This window comes from Vigna angularis, chromosome 10 (assembly GCF_016808095.1).
Source record: "Vigna angularis cultivar LongXiaoDou No.4 chromosome 10, ASM1680809v1, whole genome shotgun sequence".
Lineage (NCBI taxonomy): Eukaryota > Viridiplantae > Streptophyta > Magnoliopsida > Fabales > Fabaceae > Vigna > Vigna angularis.
Window position 1 is genome coordinate 168453 of NC_068979.1, and position 15884 is coordinate 184336.

Genomic DNA, 15884 nt, shown 5'->3' on the forward strand with positions numbered 1-15884 from the left:
AAAAGCAGTAATTTAATAAGTATTAATAATTAATAGTAATTTAATAAATAAAATCGACATATAATACTCAACATCTCTAAAAGCAGTAATAAGATGAGTATTAATAATTAATAGTCATTTAATATTTTAGAAGGATGAAAATAAAAAATATTTAAAAGTAAAAAAAATGAAAATTTACATATTTTATAAGAATTTGAAATAGTGATTTGAAACTTCATAAAATGAAGAAACAGAAAAAAGTTGTGACCAAAATAAGAAACTGATCACCCATTTAAGATGAAACAGTTCTGATTAGATTTTTTTCTTGTTTTAGATAAATAGTTTTAAAAATTAACAAAATCTGTAGATTTTGAATAAATCATGGAAACATTAGGAATATTTGATGATATACTAGTAAATTTTATATTAGAAAGTGGTTGGTTAGTAATTAAACGTTTTCTCAATGTTGTGAATAACATAGTGACTTTTCAGTTAAAAAGTCTTATATGAGTTAGTTAAACCATAAGAAGAGAGACGCATGCGTGTTTCAAAAGTCAACAATCTCTCAATCAGCTTCACATAAACAATTCTTTCAAGCAAAAAACTAATAAGCAAATTCGTATATTTTACTACCAACAGTTAAACAGCCGCTCTTAGAAGAATGAATTGGGTTGGATCAAACTTCTCCGCTTCACGCTGCTTCCAACCTGATAAACACCACTATTCAATAGAATATTATAGAAAGAAAAATATAGTTTGCCACCCTTTTTTAATAATAAAATAAACTATTTAAAAAAATTAAATAAAATTATTCCATAAAAGTTTAATATAAACAGTCATAAGTGGTTACAGATCATATAAAAAAATAATAAGACTGTTCACAGATCATAGCCCTTTCTTCCTCTCTTACCATTACATCACGTCACGTGACATCTATTACGTACTATTTTCTCTCTTTACCTTTTCCTTTTCACCCTCGAGACTCTTCCTTCCATCTCAGTCCAATCCGAAAGATCGGTGGCAAGAAAACTACTCTTCCGAGAGGAGTCTGGGATTTGGTGTTTTTACCCAGTGGTTGCCTTCAAGTTACGTGTAACAGCAAAAAGTATGGTACCCAATCACCCATATGCCTTTACTTGCAGAAAGTGCCTTTTTAAGGAGACTGAGATACAGTCTTCAATTTCAGCGTGACACCCTGTCCATATCCAAAGATAACCCAAATCTGTTAAAAACTATTGATGATTAATACATAAAAATGATATTTCTGTACTGGACACCTGTACAACAGTCTGATCCTTCAGCATTTACACATCTATCAAAATTCACATAACCTAAGTGAACCAAGACTCACTAATATTTTCAATTTCATGTTCAGTGACAGCAGGTCATAAATCCCAAGTTATATGGGAGAGGGATAACTGCACAACTTCAAACATAATTATAAAACATGAGTGCATCCATAGAATACTGTACCAGAAAAAACCCAGCTACATGAATTATCTCTGCCTCCTACACATGTTTATTAGGCAGACTAAAGATTAACAAATCCATATACCACACCAAACCAAATTACGTACACAGATTGTTGTAAAAAATTACCTCTTTTTTATAGTAGCAAATTATACCAGCAGCTTCTGTATTGATTTTATAAGACGGTTCTCCAAAATGACTAAATCTACCCTTCCCAGCTGCCACTGCAACAATAATTTCTGATTCAACAGTTTTGAAAGTGTTGTCCAGTCACAAGAAAAACCTCAATTCTGCTATTGTAAGAGTTGGGAAGTGGAGGAAAGGAGACTGCATTACAAAGAATTATGATTTTCATGATGCTAGAATAAATCTAATGATACAATATCAGGAGCATCAGCTAGCAAATAAGGATAAACTAAAAAAGAAAGTAAAATGTCTGGTCATTAAAACCAGTAAAACCAACAACTTAGGATAGATGGACATTCAAATCAAGTAAAATCTAAGTAGTTGTAATGTACAGCTCTAACTTTGTGAGTGTTTTTGGAAAAATCCAAGTCCTATATTGACCAGAGATAGTGCCATGATAATGTATATAAGGGGAAACCATCATCCTATGGGCTAGCTTTTTGGGTTTGAGTTAAAACTTAAAATTTAAATTCTATCATGTCAGGTCATATACTAAATCTGTTATTGGGTAACCCATCTTATATTATCCGTGCACCAAACCAATAATTTGGGATCCCACATTGATTAGAGATGGTACCCAGGTAATAATGTACATAACTATGAAACAAACAACCCTCACCCATAATTAGATTGTGGGGTTAAGTTCAAACTTAAATTTTAAGACCATATGCGAGAACTCTCTGGGAAGAGAACACACTAGTTTTTTTGCCTACACTTCTTCTGAGTTTGACAGAAGCAACCATTCATTTTACAAAAGAAATGATTAAAGAGAAAAGTTAACATACTGCAAATAGAAATACATGTTGCTTATAAATACAAAAAATGGTGTGGCAAATTATTGTACTGTTGTGCAATTCGAATAACTCCCTATACATGCAATGGTCTACATGGATCACATGATGACCTCATTCAGCAGTGTTAAACACAGGCATAAACTTATAAATATCTCTAGAAACAGAATAACAAACAAATGTGGTAATGCCATCAGTTTTTATTTAACTAAGTAATTAATGAAATATACATTGCATCTATATTATGATCAATAACCAAGACCGGAGATACTATATAAGACAATACAAGGGATTAAAATACTAAATAAACAGCAAAGGAGAATTACAAGCCATATCGCACAGTCACAGACATATAATAAATGTCTAATTACTAATATTAATGAAAAGTTCGATATTTGAAGTTCAACATCACAAAAAGGTCCGATAAAATCAATGAATGACAAAACAACAATTCATACATGTTGAACAGATAGTAAAAGGCAGGCAATGGAACATAAAATTTCAAATTTATCAATTAACTGACTAGAAATGCAAGATTCATTAAAATAAGCACTTACGCGGAAGAAAATGTTCAGGTATCACATTAAAGTCGGACATACTCTGCAGCACATCAGCCGTGAATAACAGCTTTTGAATTGGATCTGACCTCATAGGCTTATACAGATATACCATTTTTTCTCAAGTTTACCGTAGCAAGGTAAATAAGTTGCTACTATGATGGTAAAAGTAAAGTCCCTCCATAATTGTCATCAACAGCAGCCTACAAAATTTGAACCAGAATACTGTATTAATAGAAGAAAAAAAGAAGCATATGCTGAAAACCGTGTTTTAACTACAAAAACTCCTTATTAATATAAAATGGCATAATAAACCATGTGTTTCAACCCATTTATAAAACTCTGTTTCTACGCACAACTCTTTGGCACATAACGTAATTTGGAATAAGATTAGACATTTGGCCTTCATTTGGTGTAAAGCACATGACCTATTCCTAACAAATATTTTGTGGAATTAGGTTCATTCAATTGATTTTATTTCTCTTGATTCATTTCTTTCTTTGTAGTGTTACTTAGGAGTTTATCATTCTCTTTGTAATGTTTTATGTTCAGTTGACCAGCCAAATAAATTTCATTATTTTATAAGGAAACACACTTGGAAATTGCAATTTCAGTATTTAAAAGATTTTAACTAGGACTAACAAATACTAGGTCCCACAAGTTATGTTTCGTTAAGTACGAACTAGTCCACATACAACCCTGTATTTACCTGCATTTACCCCCATTTTAAAAATGTTGTTTGATTGATAAACAACAGATGATGATAAAAGAGAAAGTAGGCTGAAGGAATACCTGAAGGTAAGGATATACACTATCATATACTTGTAGGAAAAATTGGGACTTGGCCGCAAACCTGAAAACAAATCATGTTTTACTCCACAGACTGTCACAAAAATAATCTATAAAATCTAGTAAGTAAAATGACTTTGAAATATTACCACAGCTTTCACATTTTTTTAATAGTTATACTTGAAAAGGGTTAGATATATGAGAGGAAAAAGATCTTTGTTGAATTGATTGAATTTAAAAACAGTACATGAGCATACAGTGAACTCTACCCCTCCTAGAATAATGATAACAAAGATCTCTAATACATTGCAGTACCACTCATAACGATTACAGTATCGTCTAGTAATAAAATATTTTCTCCTAGCTCAATAAGAATGCAATTGTCGTTAATCAAATTCAAAATATAACAGAATTCTCAGGAATTTACCAAAACTCCAATCTCAACTGACTTCACAGGATAAGTGGAATTTACCAAAAGATGGGTTGACGGTACAGACACAGAATTAACTAGCCTTTTTTAATCCATTCCAGCCTCTATTTTAGTTTAGCAAAATCTCCATTAAAACTGACGGACTAAATCTAACAAACAAATTGAATAGAAAGATGTGGGAAGAATAAGGATAAAAGCACATGATTATGTACGAAAACAATAATAAACACAAGGGTGCCATGCTAACTTCCAACATTAACATACCTTTTCAGAAGTCGGAAACATATATAAATCTCTTCAATATCTCGTTCAATCTTCACTTTGATATACTGCCTCAGTAGCTCACACATAACGTCAACAGTTTCATCAGAAAACTGCTGGGCCAGATTTAGCTCATAGAATTCAGATATAATTTGGTGCAAAACTGAAGACAATGTGTTTGCCAATCCTGATCTTAAATACATTTCTGCAAGTTTCTTTAAAATTAAGCAACTGCTACCTTCGAACTTCCCAACCCAATTTGGAGGATTTCCAACCCATAGACTGTCATTATTATAAATACATATAGGAGAATTATCAGAAATTTCAACGCCTACTGACAACGAATGATTTTCAAGAGGAGGGATCCCAACATTGGAGCAAATATCTGGCTTCCTGTGTGCAGGAAGCTGCTCAACAATGTCAGCTTTAAAATCCTCAGGCAATTGTTGAAACACTGAACCATCAACTTGACTCAAAGAAGAAGGAAATAAATCATTGTTTTCAAAACTAGAATGGTGTGTAAACTTGAAATTGGGTCCACGGACTGAATATGGTATAGTTTCGCCTTCACTAGTGCTCGACACATACTGCTTTGCCTATTAGTAAACATGACATATGTTACCAAATAAAACACTTTCAGAAAAACAGAGCAATAGATACAAATAAAAGTGTAAATATTTCTTTCAATTCAAGGAAGACTGGTCAATTCAACCATATAATTTGATTAACTGTACATGAAGTGGAAAGCATACAGATTTAGGTAGGGAAGAAGAAAATGAGAGAATATGAATAATAAATAATATCTCTTGTGTGTTACAATTTACAATGTGATACAAGATTCAAAGCCCTAACCCTATTTATGCTATCAGTTAAGAATCTTTATCGAAATCAAATAAGAAAAAAAAATTGTAACAAAATATGAATCCAGTTCTAAGATGTCATCCAAGGTGAGATAAGGCATAATAAAATAGGGAAAATTGTTTACCTTGTTTTTTGATGATAAATTGCCTTGAGGAAGCGGTTCAGAATAGGAAAGTTCCTCTTCATTGTTTATTGCTGCCAACAAAAACAAATTGAAAGCATGGGTGGCAAGTTTGAGTAGAGTATATAGCTTGCACGAATGAAACAGAAAAAGCTTACCTTTTTGCTCAAAAAATGAGTTTCCTGAAAGGCTAGAGCTCTCACTTGTGTTTTTCCAGTTAGCAATATAATCAACTAACTTCCCTCTATAAATTTCATTTAATTCTGAAAATACATCCGGGGGAAGATTCCTTATAACTTCAATGTCAAGGTTACATAAGGGGGGAGGTGTTGAAATTGGGTAAATACTAGCCTCATTGGCTGGTATTTTATTGTCCATTTCCACTGAAGACTCTAGCAGATTTACAAACGCAGGACTGGAAGTGTTATCCCTGCTGTGCTTGTCATTACCTGAAGAAAGAGAAACGACAAAAGTTTTTGTATTAATTCCATCATTCATAAAACGTCAAAATGAACAAAAAAATGAAAATTTATGTGTAAGAAAAAAATATCCAAACAATAACTAGTATCCCGTGTTAAATTGTCCATCACCCATAGAATACAACAACAACAACAAAAGCCTTATCCCACTAGATGAGGAAATTTAAGCGTGAACACATAGGGGGTGCCATTACCTATAGGATATGTCTGATTTCCAACACCAGCAGATGCAGAAGTGAGCCATGATTTCAAAGTATATTTTGTTGTACCTTCATGAAATAAATAACACTATACAATTATATAGAAATTACATAAAATAAGAAAAGAAAAGCTCAAAACGAAGAAAAAAAGTGAAAAGATTCTACAATACTAAATAAAAGGACAGATAGATGAAGAAGTTGCAGATCTCAGCAACAGGCATTCCAGATAAGTTTAATTATGTCCACAACCAAATAATATGTTATTCCAACACAACTAGTTAAGATTTACTTTAAATAATACAGATACCTCGTTTAGAAGCTTCTGCACTTTCAAGTCTGGAAACTTGCAAGCCAATACCTCGAATCTCCTTGACATCTACATGAAATTAAAACAAAAAAGACAAGAACAGGAAGCATTTATTTTAGAATATGATACACTGTCTGCGGCCCAACGCCATTCACCTAAGTGTCTAACGAACTTTCAGTTTAAACCCATGACCAATACTTACTCGGGTCAATCATCAGCTATGCACCTAAAAAAATGACTTTACATAAGTATCACAACCCTCTAGGAAAACTAGCACTTTGAACTTGAATCATGGGTAAGCACTGGCCAACTATAACTTTAAATGGCATTTTAATTTAATTAAGAATGTAAGTGGAAAGTATTAATCCTAGCGACTTGATAATGTAAGCTCTCCTAAAAACTTAAATTAAGAGAAGGATGCTCATTGTATTAGGATTCCCTTGTTAATACACAGCTTTTATATCAGGATTCAAGTCATAAATCAAGAGATGAATGCGACTGAGAAAACTGGAACCTAGGGAATTTCTGAAAAGCCAGGACAACCTCTATATATCTGTTGTACCTGCTACTGTGAATTAAAAAAAATATAAAAATATTGATAAGCACCCAAACACTAAGAAACCCACCCTCAATTATTTTTTAGTGTACTTTTCAAGTCTAACCTCGTAACTCCACATCTACGGTACAATATCTCATTCTATATTTTATTGACATGGTATTATTCTTTTTTTAACTCTATTAGGTAGTAGTAGAACAAATAAGAATATTTCAGGAGAGAGCATTTGACAAAAAGGAGATGGGCTGACGAGATCAAATGATCCATATTTCTAACCTCACCCAATCCCCTAATGAAGTTGGTGTTTCTTCAATAACTAGTTTGATTCAATGATTTCAAAGAGGCAAGCGGATCAAATCCCCCTTTCTCGTTTTTGCCTTAGTACTTGAAATTTTTTTAAGTTGTCATGATTAAATTAGCCTTGAATTGAATACTTATAATGGTTTTATTTCTCTTTTGTGAGAATATATAAAAATTAATTTATTTTCTGTCGTCTCCCCTCCTTTTAACCGGACAGAGTCTATATCAATTATTAACAAAAGCAAATGCAGTAAATGATTCACACATCTAGATATAAACCAATAGATTCCATACTTCTTAGTTTTACATTCATTAAAATGGCAGAAAACATGTATGTTCGCATCAGCTAATAGAAAATACTTTTATTTTTTAATGTTTCATGACAGAACTTTGAAAAGAGAAGAAAAATATATTGAGCAAGAAATAAGGTTTGCCAAGCCTGGCATACATTAAAAGAATAAGCGGGTCTGACTTATGATACCTATGTTAAAACATCCAAACAGCTGCTTTACAATTCTTTGGAGTATTTCCACGTTATCAGTAGCAAGAGGAACCTATGATGAGAAAATCAAACACAAAAATTGGACCTTAAAACAATTAATAAAACACTTGTATAAATACAATATGACAGTTTAATATACAGATTAACACTTGTTATTTTTCAATATTTACCGTTACAGAGTGACTCAGATTTTCACAGTCCCCACAGCCCATAAACTTTGCAGGTTCACCAGCGCCTTTCCTTCTCTTTTTTATCTAAAGCATATTTACAAGAATATTTACAAATAATTTTGTAGACTCAGAAGATATAAGAAACATTATGATAGATAGTAATACACGAATTTCAAAAATTTAACACGACATGAAAAGAAGCTTGCCAGCTAAAACAGAAAGCTGATTTCTGAATAATCTAAAAAACAAAACTTTTAAAACTGAAAGTAAACCAGCACCTTCAGAGTGAAAGTGCGCCCCTGCACTTCACAACACTGCAATCGTAATGAGACCTCCTTGCAAAGACTTATTAGAAAGTGTTCACACTGGAATAACTTTTATGTCAGCATTTTGAATGATTTTTTGATACAGTAAGGTTTAGAAATATAGATATATGACAGAGTGTAAGAAAAATACTAACATCTTTTATATCTTTGAATCTCACTCCCCAATTTACATCAGCACCAACCGTCTTGCATTCCTGCAGAAATGGGGATGTCATCTTAAACAAGTTTATCAGGAACGAATAATAATCACAGGAAGAAAAAGTGCCACAACACATTTGAGTTAGAAAATTAAAAGTAAAATGTGAAACCACCAGCCAGAGGAACAATTATTTCACATAATGTTTTGGGGCATAGCACTGGCACAATCAATCATTTTGAAATTTACAATAACTGATTATGGATTTATTATGTGTATTAAACTGACAATTTATAAACTTCAGCCATTGTTCACTATTACACTAGTTAGCCCATCCTTAGACAAGGACTGGAATAAAAAAAAAAAAAGAAGATATTATTACAGAAAAAAAATGGCAGTGTAAAATGGAAGGAAAAAGAAAACAACATTCAAGTGTGGATTCATATAGAGAAAGAAGGAAAAAGAAAAGCAACACATGCATACATTATACCAGTATACAACAAAGTGGAACAATTTAAGATGGAAGAAAAGAGAAAAAAGCAACATGTGCACACTCACACAAGTTACATATCATTATATAACAAATTGGCAGTGTAAAATGAAAGGAAAAATAAAATAATCAACAAGCACAATGTCGTAGTCAGAGGCATATACATCACTCTATCTTTGCCTCTCTCTCACGCATACAGTGTACATATATACACATATCTAAAGTATTCTAAACCATGTCAAATCAAAATGAGAAGAAACAAAGTCTGGATTTTAGATAAATATTCCCTACCTGAAAGTTCCCAACTAACCGGTTATCAATTCCTCTGCTATAATTCCACAGCATTTCTCCTGTTTTTATACCATAGTCCCTCTGCAGTGAGGCCTGCAAATTCAGAGAAATAAGGGTATACTACAATTATTACAAATGTTTTTCAAGTACTGGTCAAAAAAGAAGGTGGAACATGACGACAACAGAGTGTCCAAGTAAATGAACCAAGTAAAAACATAACAAATTTGTGCTAAGGATTAAATACTTGAATAAAATTCGGACTAGTTCTTTAAGATTATTTCCTCAAATTTAAGCCAAACTTTAAACAAGTCAATAATATTTTTTTCCCAAGGTTATATTCTCTTTTAGTAAGGATTCTAAATTCATGAGCAAACCATCTCCTTCCCCAACTCAAGGGAAAATATAAATGTCTAAAAGCAGAGGAGGAACACTAGGAACACATTGAAAGACCTTTGGAAGAAAGTCAAGGAACAACAACTTTTATAATACAATAGAAGGAAAATCAAAAGAACCTATAAATTGAGAAAGTGAATGAATAGTAAAACCTTGGAAATAATTCGCATTTGTCCACAAGTGTAAATATTTTGTTTCTTCAATTTCTCCTGCAAAACATGCCCTATTCCTGGAAGTGAATTAATTGGGAGTTGGCATAAATGATCTTCAACCTGGAAAGGCAAAACTGACTAAATGAACAAGGTAGCACATTGAAACATTCCACTCGTAACCTATAATATCAAAATGCATAAGCTGCACAAAATATAAGTAGGAGTGAACTACAGCAGCTAAAATCACACCTGACATGATCAATCAGTGTCTCATTTTTTTTAATAAGTTGATCTTTAAAATGGTCAAAACCAGACAATAAAAGTTGAAAATTGCAATATAAATCACCGTACACATTTTCTGGTGAAGTGTAAATTGTCAATTTCAATGCATCCAAAATACAGGTCAAACCTAAAATTAGCACCTTTGAGGAAAATCCAAAGCTTCAAGGTCTAGAGTAGTATAATCCACGTCTAGCATGGCACTACTCTGTAAGTTCTCATTGAAATTTATTTAAAATACAGAAAATCCACAATTTCAAAATCCAAAATAAAATAACAAGAGCAACCATTGGCATTGATATTTTAATTTGTAAATATCCAAAGATAAACATAAGTTTACAGCATAAAACTCAAAAAAACACACTACTATGACCACACAAAAAAAAATAGAAAATTAATTATAAAGAAAGAGGGTGTGGAAATTGTAATATGATTTGCATCATACCTTCATTATCCCACAAATAAAAATTGAAAATTAAGAAAACGACAAAATTCTGAATAAAAGAAAACCCAAAGGATACCTTTTCTGTAGTTATGTGATATTGACCATTTGGTTTTGCAGTTCTAGTAGCAATACGAGCCATAAGCATATTTCCAGCTATACCAGCACTAGCTGTGCATCCGGTGGTCTTATAGATCTCTTCTCTAATAGACGAAGCTAAAAGTTTGGGATCTTCAACCTCTGAATCTGTGACATCTAAAAATGCTTCATCACAGCTTACAGCCTGCATCAAGTAGCCATTACAGCATTAAGGACGACTCAACAGAAAACTTTATGCACTTGAACAATGTCAAATCATAAGACCTGCACTTTGTTGCAATGCTGATGCAATATACTATAAAATTGATCAGCTACCTGCAAAATGTCAAAAACACATTTGTAAAATTTCGTAAAAGGAAAAAAGCTACAAAGAAATTATGACACATAAAATATTCTGACACTCTGCTTCCAGTTACAGACACCCTACTAATTCTTACTTCCTCATAAGCTTCAAAGTTGTAAGGAAAGATAACAAGTTGGGGACAAAGAGCCTTGGCATCTCGAACAAACATACCTGCCCTAATACCTAGCACATGATCAAAAGAAGAAGTTACACACAAAAAAGTTATAACATAGCTTACTGAGCCATGCTATCATATATAACTTGGCACATTACCAACCATGACTACGAGCTGGGTAGTTAGCAGAAGAAATCTCAGCAGTTCCATTTGAATTATTTGAATGACATACAGCTACAGGCTGATCCAACAATTCAGGGTGGTTCCGGATAACAACTGAAACAAAAAAACAGTCCTGGGGCAGCATATAGGTATAGAGTTAAATGGCAAACCTAACCAAAATTTGAAAAGGAAAATTAGTTGACAGCAATAATTTTTCTGAACATCCTTGTATTTAAATCTTACCATGTCAACATGGATAATAACTGAATTAGGAGAAGTATTAGAGGCACTAATATTAGAATTTTCATTCTTAAACCCAGAAGACAAGGCAGAAAAACGCTTTCGATACCGATTTCGCCAAGTTCCTATAAAGTGTAGTCGTGAGCTCTGCATAAAGCAAACTACTGTCACGATATTGCAATAACAATAACCATATGATTACATGGCACAATAAATTACATGACATATATCGGTTTACATACTTATAAGAAGGTAATACCCCTGTCCCATGTGATCAGTTGCTTGTTTTTCTATCTTTGTTTACTTTTTTACAGATTCAGCAAACACAAAATATAATGCACAGGAGTATTCACTTCATCCACCTTATCTATTGAAGTTCAAGTGATGATATGTTTAGATGCAAGAAACAATTATCATTGAGTTCAATGTTTAATTTCCTGTATATTTGGCAGAATAGTACAAAAAAAAATTCAGATTGCTACCATAACAGCCACATTAAAAGAAAATAAAGTGGACCATCAACAAGAAAGTCACCATTTCACGCACCAAGCAATATGAAAATTCAAAATTCTTGTATAGTCAAACTTCACTACCTTAAAATAATTTTCCACGAAATTAGGGTCTGCAAAAGTTGAATGACACTGTTTAAAAGGCTTAGTGCCTGAAGAACTTGGAAATTCTCGTGCATTCTGCTCATCTGAGCAGTGAGAACTAAATGATGTAGAAGGTGCTTGACGAGTGGGTCCAAGTTCACTTTTGACATTGCTCTCATCTTTCCTATCAGCATTGCTTCTAGCTGCTTGCTCTTCGTCAAACTTAACTCTAACACTAGTTGGCTCTTCCGTCGTAATTGCATTACTATTCTCAATATCATCAAATGCGGTATTGATTTGTCCAATATGTTCACTCATTTCACCAACTTTGGATAAGTTTCTATCTTCAGAATCTGTTTGACCAACCCTCATAGATGAATCTTCAACATCTAATACTACTTGATGTAGGGAATTTGTTAAAGCATCCTCCGACATTTTACTACTTTTCAATGTGAAGAAGGCTGACAGCTTTGATTGCTTATTAGCTAGTTGGTCCAGCTGGTAAGGTACCCCTATCAAAGAAAATTTTAAATCACATGATTGGAAAACCAGATATAATATTATCATGTATTGATATAGCCAGGAAAAAAAAGAATTAAATAATAATTAAATAAAAGGCAGGATCAGATATTAAACATGTAGAAGTTATTGCTCCCATGGTCCTTCTCTTCCTCTCATAATACAAAAAATTAAATGTGATGTAAGAAAATGAAACTAATACAACTGGAAGAGAAATGAAAAAACTTACAGCTCAAAAGTCTATTAGCAGCAACAGAATCTAAAATCCAAGTGGGTTTCACTACTGGCAAACCTGCACTGAAGGCTCTGTATTGAAATATCCAATGATTAAATTAAATTAATTCAGAAGAGGACTCAAAACCTAAAATTTAAAGAAGGGCATGAAACCAAACCTGAGATTCTTAACTTTACTATCAGGCAGATTACTGCATATAATATGTGTTACATGGTGTCTAGAGAAATAATTCTCGAATCTTCCACCATTCTTGAGCATGTAGCTCCGCAGTTCCTGAAACACGTTTGTAACTGACGGTAAGTAGTCCATTTGGATTTTTACAATTAAATCTAACTGAAAATTACAATTTCTTGACACAATTGATCCCTAAGCCAAGAGACGGTAACTTCATACAATTGTGATACTTTCCGGCCATTCACACATTCAAGAATCGGGAAGAGATACACAGAATCAACAAAATGACAAATGAAAAACAAAATAACCTGGCTGGAAGGAACTGTGAAACCATCAACAAAAATTGAAACTCCACTGAAAATAGGCTTCGCTGAAGTAGAGCCACTTAAAGACGACGCGGACGCCTCGGCGTCAAATTGGTTGTGTAGTTTCCGATTCTTCTCTGTCATATAACTACATTTACTCCAGAGTGAATTAACAAATTGAGGCTAAAGACCAAATATGAAATTGACATCCTCTATCGTTCTTAAAATTAGATAAAATAAGAATTGATAATAATATTAAAAGAAAATAAAACAAAAACCTGGCGAAACCGGAGAAGGCAGAATTTCTTGAGGAAGCGCGAGAACTTGAATTTGAGCCCCAGGCAGCGCCTAGGGTTTTCTGGTTGGTAATTGTCTTCTTTCTTTTGCTGTTCTTTTTAGTGCTATCGTTGGAGCGGTTGGAAGATATAGAATTAGAGAAACTTCGTTTAGAATTAGCTGATCGAGACGAGTCTAAACTCATTCTGACACAGAGAGTGACTGTGAAATGAAAGGAGAAAGCAGAGTTACTCAGCGAGGTGGTTGCCGCTTTCAGGATTTTTCGAATCGGCGTTATGGTTTGTAGGAGAAGCAACCAATAAATAAATAAATAAAATAAAAATAATAAATAAATTTTAAATTTTCTTATATCTATAAGATGAATACGGAGAAAAAAAGTTTATAAAAATTATGAATTTATGTTTTATTAACCGAGTTAATTTTTTTGAATAAATTTCACGACGAGAGTTTTTTTTTTATATCTTAGGATAATTTTAAAAAAATAAAATGTTGTATTTTTCTTCTAAATAAAAAGATGATAATCTATCAGCAGCAAGAAACCTAAGTACTCCCCAGCTTCAAATTAAAAAAAATAATAATAATATTGGGATTTTGGGCAGTATAGAACTGAGTTATGAATTCAAGATTGAATGGCTATTGTAATAAAACAAGATACTTTATCATTAATGAAGATTGTTTTGAATGACATTTTTAAGCAATGTGGTGTAGAATGGATAAATAAGTAAAGAGGAAGAATTAGTTATTTTAAGGGAGGATAAGTTTTTTTTTGCATCTTTTACTCATTTAGTACCGATCAGTCTTTTTCTTACAAATATTAACGAGTTTTATTCTTAAAACCTTCTTTATTTGAATTAATTCTTATCTTATCCACGCATATCAAATACGGTTATCTAATTTTTGTCAAGAATTGCAAAATTAACATACCTTCCAATCACGATTGAGCGATGGGTTTGACAAGTGATTATTAGAAACATTACTGCACAACACAATTGAGGTTTCAAATTAGTTGATGTTTTGACAAAAAAAATTAAAAAAAAATGATTTCGGATTTTTCCATTTCAAAGTCTCAACACAAAGAAAAGGATGGCAAAATAAAGCATGACAAAAAAAAACTAAAGAAAAGGAATTTTACAAGACTGCTAGATTTTAAAAAGATGTTTACCAAGTTCTTGAGAAATCTTGTCATTTAAGTTATTTCCGTAGAGCTTCCTGAAATGAAAAAATAAATTTCATAATCGAATCAAAGTCTTTCTGGAAAACAATAAAAGAATAGTAGAAAATCAGTGCCTAATGTTTTCATACCCAAAGTTCCAGTGAAATTTATAACTAGCCAAATCTCTGAAATTGAAAAAACATAGAAATAAGTGATTAAATGAAGTGATGAAGAAAGCAAAAGAAAAAGAATGTTTAGAAAGAAGATGAATGTTAGAGGCTAATGACATTATCATTGGAGTCGCAGGTGACATGAAACCAAATACAAGAATGTTGTTGGGATCAGAAAGCCTTCTGCTGAAAGCATAAACTTACGAATTTCAAATAACCTTACATCAAACCCAGTTTATGGTGAAAACAAAAAGAGTTTAAACCGATAATCAAAGGACCTTCAAAGTTTGAAAAGGAAGAGAGAGACCATTGGAGAAAGAGACATAACAACTGCAACATAAAGATCTTCAATTACTGTATGTGACGAGAGATAATAGACACCAACTTTAAATAAGAGAAATTATGTGACCACTCTTATTTTCCATATAATTAAATAAGTAACTATTAATTGATAACTGAATTTATAATTAATAATTGTTAACAGAATTTACAATTAATAATTGTAAACTGAATTTATAATTAATAATTGCTAACTGAATTTATAATTAATAATTGTTAACTAAACTTATAATTAATAATTGTTAACTGAATTTTTGTCTTTTTTATTTGACAGTATGCTTCCTTAGTTTTAAATATATACTACTTGTTAAAACCTAATAAGTCAAGTTAATGAATTAGTTTGACTATTTATTTGTTAGTTTCTTTCTATACTTTCAAGGGAATGTCATGTTTTAAACTTTTTTTAATTGCAAACTTCATAAACATATTTTATATTATATAATCTTAAATATATTTTTGATCCATTTATGTAATATAATTTGTAAATATATTATTAATTACCTCATATCTAAAAATATATTATAAAATTGTAGATTGTATAATCATAAAATATATATTGAATTGTGCCATTTAAGATTATATAATGAAAAATATATTCATAGATTATGCAATATGAAAACATATTTTGAATCTGAAATATATTGATGAATTATACAATTAAAGGACATATTT

General features: G+C 32.0%; 1 protein-coding gene across 4 annotated transcripts; it reads right to left on the reverse strand.

Moving 5' to 3' along the window:
- Window positions 1-524: 524 nt before the first annotated feature.
- On the reverse strand, window positions 525-13831 carry LOC108319965 (DNA repair protein REV1). 4 transcript variants are annotated; one of them, XM_052869621.1, is made up of 26 exons: window positions 13532-13831; window positions 13257-13401; window positions 12932-13047; window positions 12769-12845; window positions 12021-12532; window positions 11431-11574; window positions 11188-11320; window positions 11005-11093; window positions 10832-10882; window positions 10548-10751; window positions 9748-9867; window positions 9203-9295; window positions 8420-8479; window positions 8238-8324; window positions 7960-8043; window positions 7769-7841; window positions 6432-6500; window positions 6119-6193; window positions 5604-5894; window positions 5449-5519; window positions 4467-5059; window positions 3776-3836; window positions 2984-3186; window positions 1579-1776; window positions 940-1174; window positions 525-686 (listed from the first exon to the last, which is right to left on the reverse strand). In XM_052869621.1, exons 1-23 carry the CDS (start codon window positions 13732-13734, stop codon window positions 3139-3141), a joined length of 3399 nt encoding a protein of 1132 aa, XP_052725581.1. In that variant the 5' UTR covers window positions 13735-13831; the 3' UTR covers window positions 525-686; window positions 940-1174; window positions 1579-1776; window positions 2984-3138. The 4 variants fall into 4 exon arrangements, with proteins under 4 accessions (XP_052725581.1, XP_017406775.2, XP_017406778.2 ...); XM_017551286.2 differs by lacking the exon at window positions 525-686 and having other exon boundaries at window positions 699-1174; window positions 1579-1673; XM_017551289.2 differs by lacking the exon at window positions 525-686 and having other exon boundaries at window positions 701-1174; window positions 13257-13390; window positions 13532-13671.
- Window positions 13832-15884: the final 2053 nt, after the last annotated feature.

What these genes read in the sequence shown, in the direction of transcription:
- LOC108319965 (XM_052869621.1), bottom strand. Translation starts at nt 13,734, where the DNA reads ATGAGTTTAGACTCGTCTCGATCAGCTAATTCTAAACGAAGTTTCTCT. An exon ending in ACTTTGAAGCTTATGAGGAA is followed by an intron (nt 10,883 to 11,004) that starts GTAAGAATTAGT and finishes GACATTTTGCAG; the next exon opens with GTAGCTGATCAATTTTATAG. An exon ending in GATTCAAAGATATAAAAGAT is followed by an intron (nt 8,325 to 8,419) that starts GTTAGTATTTTT and finishes AAGTTATTCCAG; the next exon opens with TGTGAACACTTTCTAATAAG.